We start from the raw sequence: 15,780 nt of genomic DNA on the forward strand, positions 1-15,780 counted from the left end.
CATTTACCAAGAAATAGGAAAATCTAGAGAGGAGCTTCCTTAGACACTCTTTTACCTGGTACAGGTTATGAAAACCCAGGATTGTCTTCAGTGCATCTAAAGTGCCTGGCCACCTTACTTTACCTATTTCCCGAATAACAGAATATTTGAGCTTTTTATATGTAAGTGCACATCTTTATATACACACATATCTATTTAGTCTACTTTGGTGGTTGCTTTGTTTGTGTGATGACCCTGGCTCTTCACGGGATACTGTCTCCAGACAAACACTTCTGTTTCCCCAGCATCATTGGAGAAGAACTGTCTTTCTGCTCAAATATCTCTTCAGGGCCTCATGGATGTCTCTGTTCCTTAGGCTATAGATGCTGGGATTGAACATGGGTGTCAGGATGGTGTACAACAGAGAAAACACTTTTCGGAGAAACTGGGATGGGTGGGCCGAGGGTGCAAGATATGTGGCGATTAGTGTCCCATAGAACATGGTGACCACAGTGAAGTGTGAGGAGCAGGTGGAGAAGGCCTTGCGACGGCCAGCATTGGAGGGGATTCTCAGGATAGTGAGGATGCAGGAGTAGGAAGCTGTGATTAGGAGAAAAGGGACCAGCGTCACAGCAGAAGAGGTGGCAAAGGCAGTGGTTTCCATCAGTGAGGTGTCTGTGCAAGAGAGTTGGACATGGGGAGTAAAGTCACAAAAGAAATGATCGATTTCATTGGGTCCACAGAAGGTCAGCCTGGACAGGAGTATGATGGTTAATGCTGTGAGGAGGAAGCAGCTGACCCAGGAGCTGGCAGCCAGAACAATGCACACCTGGCCATTCATGAGGATGGTATAGTGAAGAGGCCGGCAGATTGCTACGTAGCGGTCGTAGGACATTGCTGCCAGCAAAAGACACTCTGTGGCTGCCAGGGATCCAAAGAAATAAAACTGTGTGAGGCAGCTGGCCACCGATATGGTGTTCTGCCCAGCAGAGAGGCTTGCCAACATCTTCGGGACAATGTTCGAGGTATACCCGATCTCCAGGAAGGAAAGGTTTACCAGGAAAAAGTACATGGGGGTGTGAAGATGATGGTCGAGCACAACAAGGAGGACAATGAGTGTGTTCCCAGTGACAGTGAAGATGTATGCAGCTAAAAAGGTGGTGAACAGGGCGAGATTCAGCTGCCAAACAGTTGAGAATCCCAGGAGCACAAATTCCACAGTGGCTGTTTGATTCTCCCAGGGAGGATGGACCATATCTGACTCATCTACAGAGGATCACAACGATGAAATGTAAACTTGGCAATGACACTGAGCCAAAGAGTCTTCAAAGGACTCTTTGGTTTTAAATTCACTGAGATCTTAGTATAGATTGACAAATTGCTTATCTCACTCAACAAGTGAGCACACAGATGAGTGTGTGAAGAGGCAGCTAGGTGATGCAGTGGATAGAGGGCTGGGCCTGGAGTCAGAAAGACCGGAGTTCAAATCCAGCCTCAGATATTTACAAGATGTGTGACCCTGGGCAAGTCACTTGCCCTTTATCTGCCTCAGTTTTCTCAACTGTCAAATGGGCATAATAATAGTACCTGACTTCCAGGGTTGTTATGAGGCTAAAATGAGATTATAATGGTAAAGTGCTTATCACAGGGCTTGACACATAGTTGATACTTAATAAATACTTATTCCCTTCCATCTATGTATAGGGCACTGTGCTATATACATAGAGCCCTCAGACTGAAGCAAGGAAAGTGCTATTTTTAGACCTCCCATTTTTAGATCATTCATTTATTGCTTTTCTTTTCAAGGTTTAACATAGAAATTCAATTCAACAGACATTTATTAAACACATACTTTGAGTGAGGCAATGGGGATACAATAATAAAAAAAGAAATTCCCTGCCCTCTATCAATGGAACACAACATGAACCCAGATAAGTAAACAGAAGGTAATTTAACAACTAATGGGATCAGGAAGGGTTCACAGGAGAGACAGAACTTGAGAGGAACCTTTGGAAGGATTCTGCAAAGTGGGAGGTAAGAGGGCATATAATCCAGGCACAGAGATTGCTCTTGAGAATGCATGGTGGTGATGGGAGATGCAATGTCAAGGTTAGGCAACCAATTCAATTTTCTGGGACATAGTGTGTGAAGAATAATGGTATGAAAAGAGTCAGGGGGCAGACTACATAAGGTCTTAAATACTAGGTTATCTTTTATCCTAGCAGCAATACAGAAACACTCAAGATTTCTGAACTTAGGACTGATATAATGACTTCCCTCTGTGCCTTGTGAAAATTTCTTGACACTTTTGTGGACTGAAGAGGGGAAAGACTGGAAGTAGGAAGACCAATTAGGAGTCAACTGAAATTGTCTAAGTGCAGGGTAATGAGGGCCCACACAAGAGATAACTTGGAGTGAAGCCCAAAGGACTGATGTGACAGATGTGCAAGCAGACTAAACAGGACCTGGCAACTGATTGGATCTGAGAGTTAAAGGAAAAGCAGAATAGTCATCGAACATTTATTAAGTGCCTGCTGTGTGCCAGGCACTGTGCTAAGCTGTAGATTAGCAGAAGCTAACCAGGTCTCTGAGGTTACAAAAGAGGATGACTAGAAGGAAAATGGTATGTTTGGAGGGAAGGTGGATTTAATGGTGACTATAATGAAATTTTTTTTGTCTGTTTTTTTTTTTAAAGCAGTTGGGGTTAAGTGACTTGCCCAGGGTCACATAGCTAGTAAGAGTCAAGTGTTTGGTTTGAGGCCGGATTTGAACTTGGGTCCTCCTGACTTCAGGGCCAGTGCTCTATCCACTGTGCCACCTAGCTGCCCCAAATTTTTTTTGACATGTTGAGTTTGAGATTGCTTTGTATCAACAATGTGGAGATATTCACCAGGTAGATGGTATTGCAGGACTCGAGTTCAGGAGACTGGGACTGGATATACATATCTTCAGGTCTGATCATGTCGCCCTCCCCCCACTACTCAACAAACTCCCCTGTCACAACCAGGATCAAATACAAAATCCTATTTGACATCAAAGCCTTTTATAACCTAGCTCCCTCTACCCCATCTCTCCAGTCTTCTTATACTTTATACACCTTCCTCCACATACTACAATGGCCTCCTTCCTTTTCCACAAACAAGACACTCCATCTCTCTGCTCTGGGCATTTTCTCTGGCTGTCCTCCATGCCTGGAATGCTCTCTCTTCTCTTCTCCACCTCATGGCTTCCTTAGTTCTCTTCAAATCTCAACTAAAATCCCATCTTCTACAGGGACCATCTTTTGTCTTTTTTAAATTTATTTTTTTAATCCCCAGAATTTAGCACAGTGCCTGGAACATAGTAGGTGCTTAATAAACACTTATTGACTGACTGAGTCATTCACACAAACACACACACACACACACACACACACAGAGCTGACAATTGAACCCATGAAGATGGATAAATGTACCAAGGGCGAGACTGTAGGGAGCAAAGAGAAGAGGTCCCAGGACAGTTACACTAAGGCAAAGGGAGATAGAAGATGATCTTGCAAAGGAGACTAGGAGTGGTCAGATAGGCAGGAAGAGAACCCGGATTGAGCAATGTCATAGAATCCAGGGAGGAGAGATTATCTGGGAGGAGAGATTATCTGGGAGGAGAGATTATCTAGAAGGAGAGAGTGGTCAACATTGTCAAAAAGTGCTGTTTTTGCTGTTGGTGTTTCACAAACAAGACACTCCATCCCTCAGGCTGTCCTCCGTGTCTAGAATGCCCTTCCTCCTGCCCTCTCACTATTGACTTCCCTGGTTTCCTTTAAATCCCAGCTAAAATCCTTCTACAGGAATCCTTCACCAACCCCTATTGGAACCCAATTCCAGGACCTTCCCTCTGTTAATTACCTTCCATTCATCCTGTATGTAGCTTGTTTATACATATTGTTGTCTCCCCATTAGCTCATGAACTCCTTGAGGGCAGGAACTGTCTTTTGTCTCTCTTTTTTTTTTATCCTCATTGCTTAGCACAGTGCATGGCACATAGTAGGCACTTGATACATATTTATGAACTATAGACTCGAGTACAGGAAAAGGACTGAGAAAAGGCAATTGTTATCACAGTTAAAATATTATTGATAACATTGGAAAGAACAGTTTCAGTCATATAGAATCATCAGAAACCACATTACGAGAGGTTGATGGTAAGATAGAGTGAATGAAGACAATTGTTGCAACTTTAGCAATGACTGAAGATCAATAAGCATGAAGATGTTTGAATGGAAAGAGAAGAAGGTGACGTAAGAGCCACAGTTAACAATCTCTACCTTCCTGGATTCCCTCTCGGCGTCCACCTGTAGCTCTTGTGTTTCAGAAAGGGAGAGAAGGGGAGGGAAACACAAGAAAAGGCAGAACAGAAGAGAGAGATGGAGGGAATGTGAAGGGAAGAATCAGAAAGCAAGAGGGAGAGATCAGCTGACAAGCTTTTATTGAGTACCTTCTATATGCACAGTTCTATGCTAGATACTATGAGAGACATGAGGAAAAGGAAGCTGTCATGCTTGACCACCAGGAGTTCACAGTCTACTTGGGGAGACAAAATTTATACATGAGACAACTAGACAATAATTAAAGAAAGGGATGGGAAGAGGAGAAGGGAAGATGGGAGCAGAAGTTGGACAGGCAGCACAGGGGATGGACATCACACAAGGTCTTTTTTTTTTTTTAAGGCAGTTTTCCTCTTCTCACTCCAAAAATTGCTTTTTTTTTTGTCACGTAATGGCCATCTGCTAGGCTGCCTAGTTTCTGACCTTTCTCAATTATATTATTTTTCCCATTGGAGGGAAAGGGAAGATATATCCCTTCAGTGGCACAAAGGCTTTGCCTGAGGAAGCTGGAAGGAAAAAGGCCCATGTGCTCTGACATTTCCAAGAAATTGATTAGTCTGATAAGCCCTAAAAAAGATCCCAAGATCACAGATTGAGAGTTCAAAGGGGCCTGGGGTCATCTAGCCTAAGCCCCTCATTTTCATAGATGAGGAAACTGAAACCCAGGGAGGGATTCAGACTCTCATTTCAGTGCCTCCTTCCCAATGTCATGCTGCTCTTTCTGTGGGATTCTATGGCTCAATAGGCAGGGTGCGTGATGGTGTATCCCTATGGAGGGAAGGTGTCCCTCAACGTTGTGATATATATGAAGTATGGCAGCAGCGAGCATGGAGGGTAGCCTTCAAGGGGAAAAAGTATCCAAGGGAAATCTGCCACCTGGAGGTGGGGTGGTGATAGAGTCAGAGTATTCCAACATCTTTGGCATGGTGTTGGTTGCGGTGATTTATGAGTTGACTGCATGTATGTGAGCCTCAGGTCTTTCCTAACTAGTGGAAGCTCCTTCCTCTTCCATCAACTCTGTCCTTAAGTTATTGTCTAGAATCAGGGGTGGGGAACCTTTGACCTTGAGGCCTTCTAGATCCTTGGGTGCAGCCTTTTGAATGAGTCCAAGTTTTACAGAACAAATCCTTTTATTAAGGGAATTTGTTCTGTGAAGCTTAGATTCAGTCAAAGGGCCACACTTGAGGACCTAGAGGCCCATGTGTGGACTTGAGGCTGAAGGTTCCCCACCCCTGGTAGCAATCACTCTAGTATGGGGCCTTCCAACATTCAGGGCCGGGCATGTTGATTTTCACTGGGGATAGCTCTTTCTCTGCATATCTCCATGACAGTGATGGTGGCAGGCAAGGAGTAGCCTTTTCCTTATTTCTTAACTTCTGTACTGTGAAGTGGTCTAATGTGGCTCAACTGAACAGATACACAAATATGGGCACAGTGTACCAGTGTAACTTCTGCATCATACACATCCCTTTTTTATAGAATATGAGCTAAGATATGCACGTGCATGCATGTCCATGAATGACACAATGAAAGGGTTAAAAATACTTTGCCTAGATATTGAAGGCAGCTAAAAAACAGGCACAGAGAGGACTGAGTGTTGATCAGAATAAGATTCGAGATGTTATACATCAGCGTTCTAAGAACAGGCAAATAGTCAAAAGTCAAGGTGAAAGACCAGAAAGATACACATGGCTCTAGGGGATAAGTGAAAGGAGAGCATCATGATAAGAAGAATAACCATCAAATGATCAAGTTAGAAGGGAACTTAGAGGTTCTCCCATTCAACTGCCTCATTTTACAGATGAGGAAACTGAGGCCCAGATACAAAGCTAGTTAGGAGTGGAGCTGGGACTAGAACTCAGGTCGTCTTCTCGCCCCAGCGCTCCTTTCACTCCATCATGCTGCCTAGGAGCTGTAGGGAAAGCACATATCCTTGCTTGAGAGCATGTCTATAGGAATTCATTATCAAGAGCAACACTAGAGAAATGAGCAGCTTCATTTTTCCCACTTCCATTATCTTGAACTCTGAAATTCTCTTTTCTGCCTGCATTCTTCTACCCTTCATTCAAACTCTTCCATATCCTCATATCAACATAAGCTACTTTTCATGATCGTGTCATCTTTGACCCTTCTCATTATTCCAATCCATCACACCAATTCTGCCTCCATTTGCCTCCCATACCCAGCCCAGACACCATGCTCAGCCACTTCAACCGTGCTAATTCCTCCTTGGCCCTTCCAACACATCAGCCCTAGGTTATATTCTCACCACCCATTTTATCTGTCCTCACTCTCAATCTCCAAGGAATTGCTGGGGGAAAAAAATCACAGAACATGTTATTAATTATCTAACCCTAATCATTAAGTCATTTCAAAGTTAGTGTTCTCCTTGACCCCTCTATAACTTTTGACACTGTTGATTACCTCATTCTACTAAATAGTTTCATTTCCCTTGACTTAGGGAATACTCACTATCCTGATTATCCTGACCTCTCCCCCAAATACTTTTTTGTGGACTCCTCTTACTTTTTTCCTGACCTCTTATAATGTCAGAAGACAGGAAGACCTGAGTTGAAATCCAGCTTCATTCACTTACTCATTGTGTGACTCTAGGAAAGTCACTTAACCTTTGTCTGCCTCAGTTTTGTCATCTGTAAAATGGGGATAATAACAGCACCTACCTTACAGGGTTGTTGTGAGGATCAAATGAGATAATATTTGTAAAGCACTTTATAAACCTTAAAGCATTATATAAGTGCTAGTTAGTATTATTTTTATTATTATCTTTTAAAAGGCTCTGTCTTTGGGCCTCTTTATATATCCTTTCTCTCCTTCAGCAAGGTCACTAATTCCTATGATCTTTACTATGAGCTCTATGTAAATTTCTTCTAAATCTTTATCTCCAGTCCTAATTTGATATTATATAGGGATTGGGAGTCAGAGGATCGGGGGTCCAAATCCCACATTATTAATTAGTACTTATATGATCCTGTGCCAGTGACTTAACTTCTCTGAATCTTAAATTCTTTATGGGCAAAATAGAGATAATAGCAGCACCTACACCACAGGGGTTGTTGTGAAGGTCAAATGTGCTGTATATGTGTGAGCTATTATTACTTCCCATGGGCAGCAGCCTTCCTTCCTCTTAGGCTCTGCTTATCATATCATCATGTAATTAACTCTCTAATACTTACCGGTGTTATTATTGAAACCCCTGGTCAAGGAACCAGCGCTCTATGTTTACACATGTTAGGCTCATTCCTGGGGGCTTCTCACTGGTTAATTCTTTCCTCTATAACTCCCACTCAGGGCTTCCCTTGGGACAAGAGAATTTGACCCATGTCTTGGTCTATTTGAAAAGCGTAAAGGGCCATCTATTCCCATGCCATATCGTCATTTGGGATGACAATGCATCAAATATAGGGCAGGCTTTCTTTAACTACTTATACCTGAGCCTATAAAAGAATAAACTCTCCTTCCCTCTTAAGTGGACCTCCATTTCCCAGGGACCTGAGCAGTTCTCCAGACTTAGAGTACTACCTTTGAAGTAAGGCTTCTTCACAGGAAAGCACTCAGGTTTGACAGAGTCAAGCAGCAACACCCTTCCCCCCACTTACATAGTTCACATAATTAACAGAATCAGTGAAGGGCAAAGTCCTGATTATTTGACCCTCCACTTTGTGGTTCTGCCCTTTACTGTTCTTTAGCCATTGTTGTTCAGTCATATCCAACTTCTGTGACCCCACGTAAGGTTTTCTTGGCAAAGATACTGAGTGGTCTACCATTTCCTTCTCCAGCTCATTTTTACAGATGAGGAAACTGAGGCAAACAGGGCTAAGTGACTTGCCCAAGATCACGCAGCTAGTAAGTGTCTGAGGACAGAGGAGCAGATTTGAACTCAGGTCTTCCTGACTCCAGGCCTGGTGCTGTATCCACTGTGCCACCTAGCTGCCCTGCCTTAGCTCCCACATTGGTCAGAAATTCCTTACTGCTCCCTTATGAGTTCTGTTCTTTGCTAACTCTGACCCCACTTAGTTTCCTCCTCTCCTGGAGGGCTACACAGTTCCCAGGAGGAATCAAATGGCTATGAAATCTTGACTGTAGGGAATGAGGCCTATCTATGTGTGATAGACTCTCTCTCTCTCTAACTTCTGGTTCTCCCTTTCTGCTCTCTCTTTTAAAAGCCAAGTCTCAGTGCAGTCCATGTGTATAAACTAGCTTTGAACATTAATCAGCTTTACTATGGTACCAATTGGGCTACCCAAGACAAGCTAAGAAATCCACATCCTTTAAAGAAGTTTGCCTTGTCAAGGAAATTTTACACTTCCTTAATGAAATATCATGAATGTATAAAAAAGAAAAAGAAGGAAAAAGAAAAAGGTCTTCATCAGTGAGGACACTGATCAGGTGCTTCTCCTATCCTGTGCATTATAGTGACCTGGTCTTGGGTTTCCCTGTTGTGTTTGTGTTTTATTTCACTACTTCAGGGCAGACTTTTTCAACTTTGTATCTTCCAAGAGCCTAGCCCAGCACAATGTAAACAGCAGGTGCTTAAGAAATATTTGTCCACCGAATGTACAAATCATGCCAGTTCAGTTCACTCTAAATCTGCCACATAACCAGAACAGAGCCCTCGTTGCCCGGCATCCATTGTCCATTCTTCCCGTTCTTCTCAAGTGTCGAACCAATTCTCAACCCTTCTCTCTCAGCTCATAATTTTATTGACCACCTTACTTGGGAAAATTGAGATAATCACTAAGTTGATTTGCTGCATGTATGGTTAATTAACTTGACTCCTTTTAAAATCTTCACTTAAGTCTCCCCCTGTTTTAAAGGACGTAGGAGACACTGTGGTACAGGAGAAAGAGCACTGATGCTACAGTTAGAGGCCTTGGATTTAAATCCTGACTCTCATACTTATTTCCTTTATGACCATGGGTAAGTCACTCATACTCTGGGGGCCTAAGTTTCCTCATCTGTGAAAAAGGAGGAGGTCAGAAGACGTGACCTCAGAGACCACCTGTCAGTGGGTGTGTCCAAATAGCCATTACAATGAAACCTTTTCTCTCCCACCACTTTTTAGTGTTAAAGCGATCAATTTTAAAAATCCAGCTTGTTCATGGAGGTCCCTTCCAGCTCCAGTCCTTTGACCCTCTTTTCTAAGGCAAACCCCTTTATCTTCATCCTTGAATCTACTATTTTAGGGAATCATTATATCAACTGTGACCACCTGGAGCCAGAGGCAGTTAGGTGGTACAATGAATAGAGCATTGGGCCTAGAGTCAGAAAGATTTGAGTTCAAATCCAGTCTCGGATACTAGCCGTGTGAATCTGGATAAGAATCTCAGTTTTCCCAACTATAAAATGGGGGCAAACTACCTTCAGATTTGTTGTGAGGATTAAATGAGATAATATTTGTAAAGTGCTTAGCACAGTCCCTGGCACATAGTCGATGTTTAATAAATGTTTGTTTCTTTCCTATTGGGGAGACAACATGTACATATATATGGATATACAAAATAGATACATGCTGGAGGTTTGGGGGTGTGTGTGAGGGATCTGGAGACATCAGGAAAGGCCTCCTGCAGAAGGCAGCCCTTGAGCTAAGTCTTGGAGGATATTAGGGTTCAAAGGTGAGGAGGGAGTACATTTGAGAAATGAGAGACAGAGACGGAGAGTGGAATGCCACATATGACAAACAGTAAGAAGGCCAGACTATGAAGACCATAAAGGTAAGTGTAATGTGTGATAAGGATGGAAAGATATGTTGCGGCCTGGTCATAAAGGGTTTTAAATGTCAAACAGAAGCATTTGTATTTGATCACTGTTATCCTAGGGAGTCACTGCTATTCATCGAAAGGTAGTGGCACCCCAGCAGCTGGGTGGAGGATGGATTGGAGTGGGGTGCAGCCTGAGGTGGCGAGGTGTTATGATAGTGGAGGTGAAAAGTGATAAGGATCTGACCTAAGATGCTTGCTATACGGGGGTTAGAGAAGGAGAGTGATTTGGTTGCTGATTGGATACATGGCATGAGTGAGAATAAAGAGCCTAAACCAACAGTGAGGTTACCTAGAGTGGTAACATCTTTGGCAGGCGGGGACATTGAGAAGAGGGGTGCATGGTGTGGGGCTGGGAGAGAGGAGAAAGATGGTGAGCTCTTAATTTTGAGACACCTGTGAGAAAGCCAATTAAAAATGTTTAACAAGCAGTTGGGTGATGAGGGATTGTAGTTCATGAGAGACACCTGGGATGGATATTGAGCTCTGGGAGCTATCTGCACAGAGAGGATACTTCAACCTGTGAGAGCTGATGAGATCATCAAATGAGAGAAAGAAGAGAGAGGGGCCCAGACCAGAGCCATAGATTGTACCATGGAGGTGTGACACGAATGATGAACCAGCAGAAGAGACTGAGGAGGAGCAATCAGAGAGGGAGGAGAACCAAGAGAGAACAATGTCATAAAATCCCAGAAAGCAGGGAGTGTCTAGGATTAGAGACCAGTCAACAATGTCACATGCTGTTCAGAGGTCAAGTAGCATGAGGCCTGAGAGACAGGGATCAGATTTGACAATTAGATCACTAGTAACTTTGAAGGGAGAAACTTCATTGAGTGATCAGGTTGAAAGCCAGATTTCAAGGGGTTAAATAGTTAATGAGAGGAGAGGAAGTGGTGGCAAAGATTGTGGATGGATTTTTTTCCTAGGGCTTTGAGGAAGGAAGGAGAGATATAGCATGATAAAGGGAATGGTGGGGTGAAGCCCCTTTACTAGGTGAAAGATCTTTCAGATGGGTAAGGCTTAGACTTGTTTTTAGGCAGCAGGGAAGGAACCAAAAGATAGGGAGAGATGGAGGATCTCAGTGAGAGAGGGGATAATTATGGGTAATTTGCTGGAAAAGATGGGAGGGCATAGGAGGGCGTATGTAGAGGGGTTGGCCTTGATGGGAACGGCCACTTCATCATTAGAGATTAGATTAAAGGAAGAGGGAATGGGGGATATTTGAAGATGAGACTGTTTCTTATTTATCTTAACCTTCCCCTCGGTGTTCAGCAAAGTCCCTTACATAAATACTTGATGTTTTTGAATGGAGAGTCATTTTCTCAAGTCATTAGGTCCATCTCCTGGGCATGTCAGGACAAGCATTCCCATTTGACTCAAGAAATAGGTGATGACTCCATGTTCAGAGACCCCCTGGGTAAGGAACTATGTCAGTGCACGTGCATATGTATGTGCATGTACATACATGTGGATGTGCCTCTGTGTGTGTAAATAGCCATTAGAACTAAATCTTTTTCTGTTGTAACTTTCTATTATTAAAGCACTCATATTTTAAATGATCCAGCCTATTCATTGGGTTCCTTTTTTAAAAATACCCTACTCTAGCAAGCTTTATAAAAAGATTTCAGTCAACAAGAAATTGATGCTGCCCAGCTATCATGGGGGAATCATTTTCTGTCCAAGTAGACATAAGCTTGGTTTGAATGTAGAATTTCCCCCCCGAATGCTGTTGTGCTCTCTGGAATTGGACATGAACAAGCAGGCCTCAGAATCAGAGCTTTAACCTTAGCCTGAAAGGGTTTTTGTCTGGGCTGCTGGCCATGGGCTTGGTTACCATGGATACTGAGCAATCCAACAGTTTGCTTCCTCATTGAAAAACCGTGGACATAGATTGACAAATGCCGTGTCTATACGCCTTTTCTGGAAATGAGACATGATTTATATGATTTTCTGGAAATAATGTACATATCAGGAAGTATGATTAAGTATAAACAAAACTGTTAAAGGAAGAAGTAAAAGATGAAATGTCTCCTATATGTTGGAAAACTAAAAGGGGATGTCATGTAGGCTACGTGAACAGGAAAAGAGCAGGCTCAGGAAGTCATGACAAAGGGAAGCCGCCAATGTTGTGTCTCCGGGCTCTTACAAAGGAGGAACAAGCCCACTGCAAAGCAAACAGAGAGAGTGCCCAAGACGCATGGATGTGGATCCTGTTGTTTAGAGAATCTCCATTGCTATAGACTGCCTCACACAACTTCTTCTGATCCTCGGTCTAATTGTTATCACCCCACAAGTGGATTCCCCCTCATTGCAGCAGAAACCTCTCCCCTCTAGGTCAATTTCCTGTGGATGAGAAGGAAACCAAATGGAGATGGACACCATGGTTAGATAACTGGCTGGCCAAGCTGGCCAAGCTGATCTACTAATTTATGATAAAAGGTGAAGGGTGATATCAAGCCACTTTTCTCATCTGTGATAAAGACAATAAAAAGGAAGCCTTATGTGTATATAGCACTCTACAGTCTCAAAGTGCTTTACTCATAGTAAACCCGTGCAGTATGTAATTTCAGTGTTATTACTTTCATTTTGTGGATAAGGAAGCTAAGACTTAGAGAGGCAAATGAAGTAATAACCAAGGTCATACCTCCAGCAAGAGGCAGAGACAGGTCTTATCTGGTCCAGGCTCTTCCTCCTATATCAGATTGCCTCTGTAAGATGAAGGGAGTGGACTAGATAATTCCAGGGATCTCTTCGAGGCTTAATAAATGTTTTATCTCTCTGTCTTTTAGCTCTAACATTGTGGGATTCTATGGCTTAATACATCATTTTTTCACAAAACTTTTGAATTTTAAACAACAAAGTTCTCTGCCTTAGCCCAAAGAGTTCATGGAGGAAATGTTTTTGCTCCTACATTTGGACATAGAGGGACGGTGGGTATAAACTCATACAAGCCCTCAAACAAGAGTGCAGATTTCAGGCAACTTAGTAGATGACTCACTGAAAGTGAGTCATTTTGGGACAGGGGTGCCTCTTTCTACCCCCTTGTAAAATGATCTGCTAGGGGATAGCCTCCTTCTTTGCCTGTGCTTAGGGACAGCCCTACCAAGGATGCGTTTACACTTCACCTATGCGGACAGAGAATTGCTGGCCAAACAAGACTTGGGGGACCTTTTTCTCTTAGGAAAAATTCTGCTTTCCAAAAGCAAATGTGTAATAGTGCAATTTGAACCTCTGATATAAACAGTGTCAGGTGGGTGTGAATTGTAAAATGTGCTGGAGAACCATTTCCTCTCTGCTTTGTATTGCTAAGTAGGTTCTGCTTTTGTACTGTCAGTCACTCAATCAGTCCATCAACAGGCATTTGTTAAGAGCCTGTGATGCGCTAGGCATTATGCTGGGAGCTGGGGATGCCCATAGAGAATGAAGCAATATGTGCTCTCGAGGAATTTATGTTCTATTGGGCGATACTGCGTGCACGTACATATGTATTCAAAATAAATGTAAAATGAACACAAGGTTATTAAAAGCAAGGCAATTAGGGAGAGGGAGCACTAACAGTTGGCGGTATTTATGCAGAAGGTGATGCTTGCAGGAAGCAGATGCTGTGAGGCAGCGATGGGAAGTGAAGGTACTGCAGGAATGGGGCACAGCTGGTGCAAAGGTGTGTCGGTGGGAAGCAGCGCATGATGCATGAGGAACAGAGAGATGGCCCATTTGGCTGGATTATAGAAGATGGGGAGGGGAGTGATGTGTTAGGTTGGAAAGATAAGCAAGCCAGGTCACAAAAGGCTTTAAAAGCCAAGGAAAAGAGCTTATCGTTATTTGATCTCAGAGTTGACGTGAAGCAATTGGAGTTCACTGAGTAGGGGAGTCACGCATCAGATTTGTGACTAAGGCAGATCATTTTGGCAGCTGTGTGGAGACTGGATTAGAGTGGGAAGACTCTTGGGTCAGGGAGACCAATTACGAGGCTACTGCAATATGTGGGAAGCCCTGAACTAAGGTGGTGGCTGTGGGAATAGAGACAGCTAGAGGAAAATATCCCCCTGCCACTCAGCGTACAGCATTTGCCTTACTCCTTTTCCTCTATAGGAAATGCCTGAACCTAATAAGATGTCACTAAAAAGGCCAGAGGTTTGACTTTTAAATTGCCCAGTATAAGCCTGCCCATCTGAGGCTGGTGTAAGCCCTGTTCTATCCCAGAGCCCCCAGAGTCAGACATCTCACAGACCCTGCACACTTCATAGTTTCATTATGAAGAATTTAATTCAGATTGACACATTGACAACATGACCTCTAGGGCTACTTGTGGAAAGTAAGTAGGCCAGGAGCAGATGGGGCTTCAACTAACCTGAAGGAAAAACACATAACCTCCATAAAGAGATGAGAAATCAACCATCTTCATGCATTTTCAGGAAAAATAAAAAAGAATGTAAGCACAAGACTGGCAGAATATGAGTCAGGTGGTTTCTACTAGAGATTGATTTGTTGGGCCACTTTCAAATAACCAGCTGGATTCAGCTGAATAAGTTGATTTAATTAAAGTCAATCAATTTAGGCAACAATCTGTCAAGGCAGCCTAGCAACCGGTCAACTTTAGCAAGCAGCAAGTTCAACTGATTTTTCCACTGAAATTACCTGGTTGACTGCTTAGTTCAAATTACAGCCTAATCTAGTAAAGGAGAGATTCACAGAAGAGGAGCAAGAGATGAGCACAGCAGGACCGAAGATGCACATACCTTTAACTGCCCCAAGAATAGATATTCATATTTCTGGGATGCAGATGAAAAACCGAGTAGCTTTCCCACCTCTCACAGCAAATGAAAGAAAGCATCCAGGATCCTGATTATGCCTAAGACGATAATAAGAATGTCTCGTGTTTGTATAACACTATAGTTTACAAAGTACTTCCCCCCCACTGCAACTGTCCTAAGGTTCAGCAAGAAGCTCTCAGCATGTCTTGGCGCAGATGAACTACTATCTTTGGGAATAATTGAGTTTTGGCATCTTTTCTTCCTTCTCTATCCAAACTTGTGTCCTCAGTGGGCAAAGTTGGTACTTCCCCTGATACTGTCCCTAATGGGCAGTCTCAAAGCAACTCTGATGGGGAATTGTTGTTTATCTTGGTATGAATCCATGTTGACATAACTAAATCTAACCTCAGAGGGAAAGTCTTTCATTGTTTTAAGGTTTCATTTCTACTTTTCCAATGGAAAGATAGATGTTTATATTTCCTTTGGGGAAATATAACTCATAAGATCATAGATATACTATTGTATTTTTAAAATTTGATCTGAACATGATTTATTGGAGGGAAAATAAATTAAAACATTTTTCCCTAAAACCAAAGGCTAAAGATAAACAAGAAACAAAAATCAGTAAATTTATTAATTGGGTGCTGTTGTCATTCTGTCTTAAAGGTTTGGGGTTCTTTGTTTTTATTTTTTGGTAAAACCTTGAATTCCTCCAATGACTCTCATTATTTAAAAACACTGAATGAGATTGGAACCCGGTTAGAAAAAAGTGAATGTGTAATTTATGTGCCTAATGGGCAGTCATATGGCAAAAAGAGCATTAGAACAGACCCCAAAAGTCTGTACTTGTTTCTTTATCTTAAAAAGGAGAAAGGGTATACTTCTGGCCTGCCTATCCTCATCCATG

The 15,780-nt window shown here is 42.7% G+C and overlaps 1 protein-coding gene across 1 annotated transcript; it reads right to left on the minus strand.

Annotated features, from left to right (window-relative positions):
- Window positions 1-286: 286 nt before the first annotated feature.
- LOC114039091 (olfactory receptor 11A1-like) lies at window positions 287-1,234 on the minus strand. The gene has a single exon (XM_027856719.1). It carries the CDS (start codon window positions 1,232-1,234, stop codon window positions 287-289), a length of 948 nt encoding a protein of 315 aa, XP_027712520.1.
- Between the last annotated feature and the right edge of the window lie 14,546 nt (window positions 1,235-15,780).

Source organism: Vombatus ursinus, unplaced genomic scaffold (genome assembly GCF_900497805.2).
Source record: "Vombatus ursinus unplaced genomic scaffold, bare-nosed wombat genome assembly UNPS02011613.1, whole genome shotgun sequence".
NCBI classification, from domain to species: Eukaryota; Metazoa; Chordata; class Mammalia; order Diprotodontia; family Vombatidae; genus Vombatus; species Vombatus ursinus.

Excerpts from the sequence above, each read along its gene's own strand:
- LOC114039091 (XM_027856719.1), bottom strand. The coding sequence starts at position 1,234 with ATGGTCCATCCTCCCTGGGAGAATCAAACAGCCACTGTGGAATTTGTG.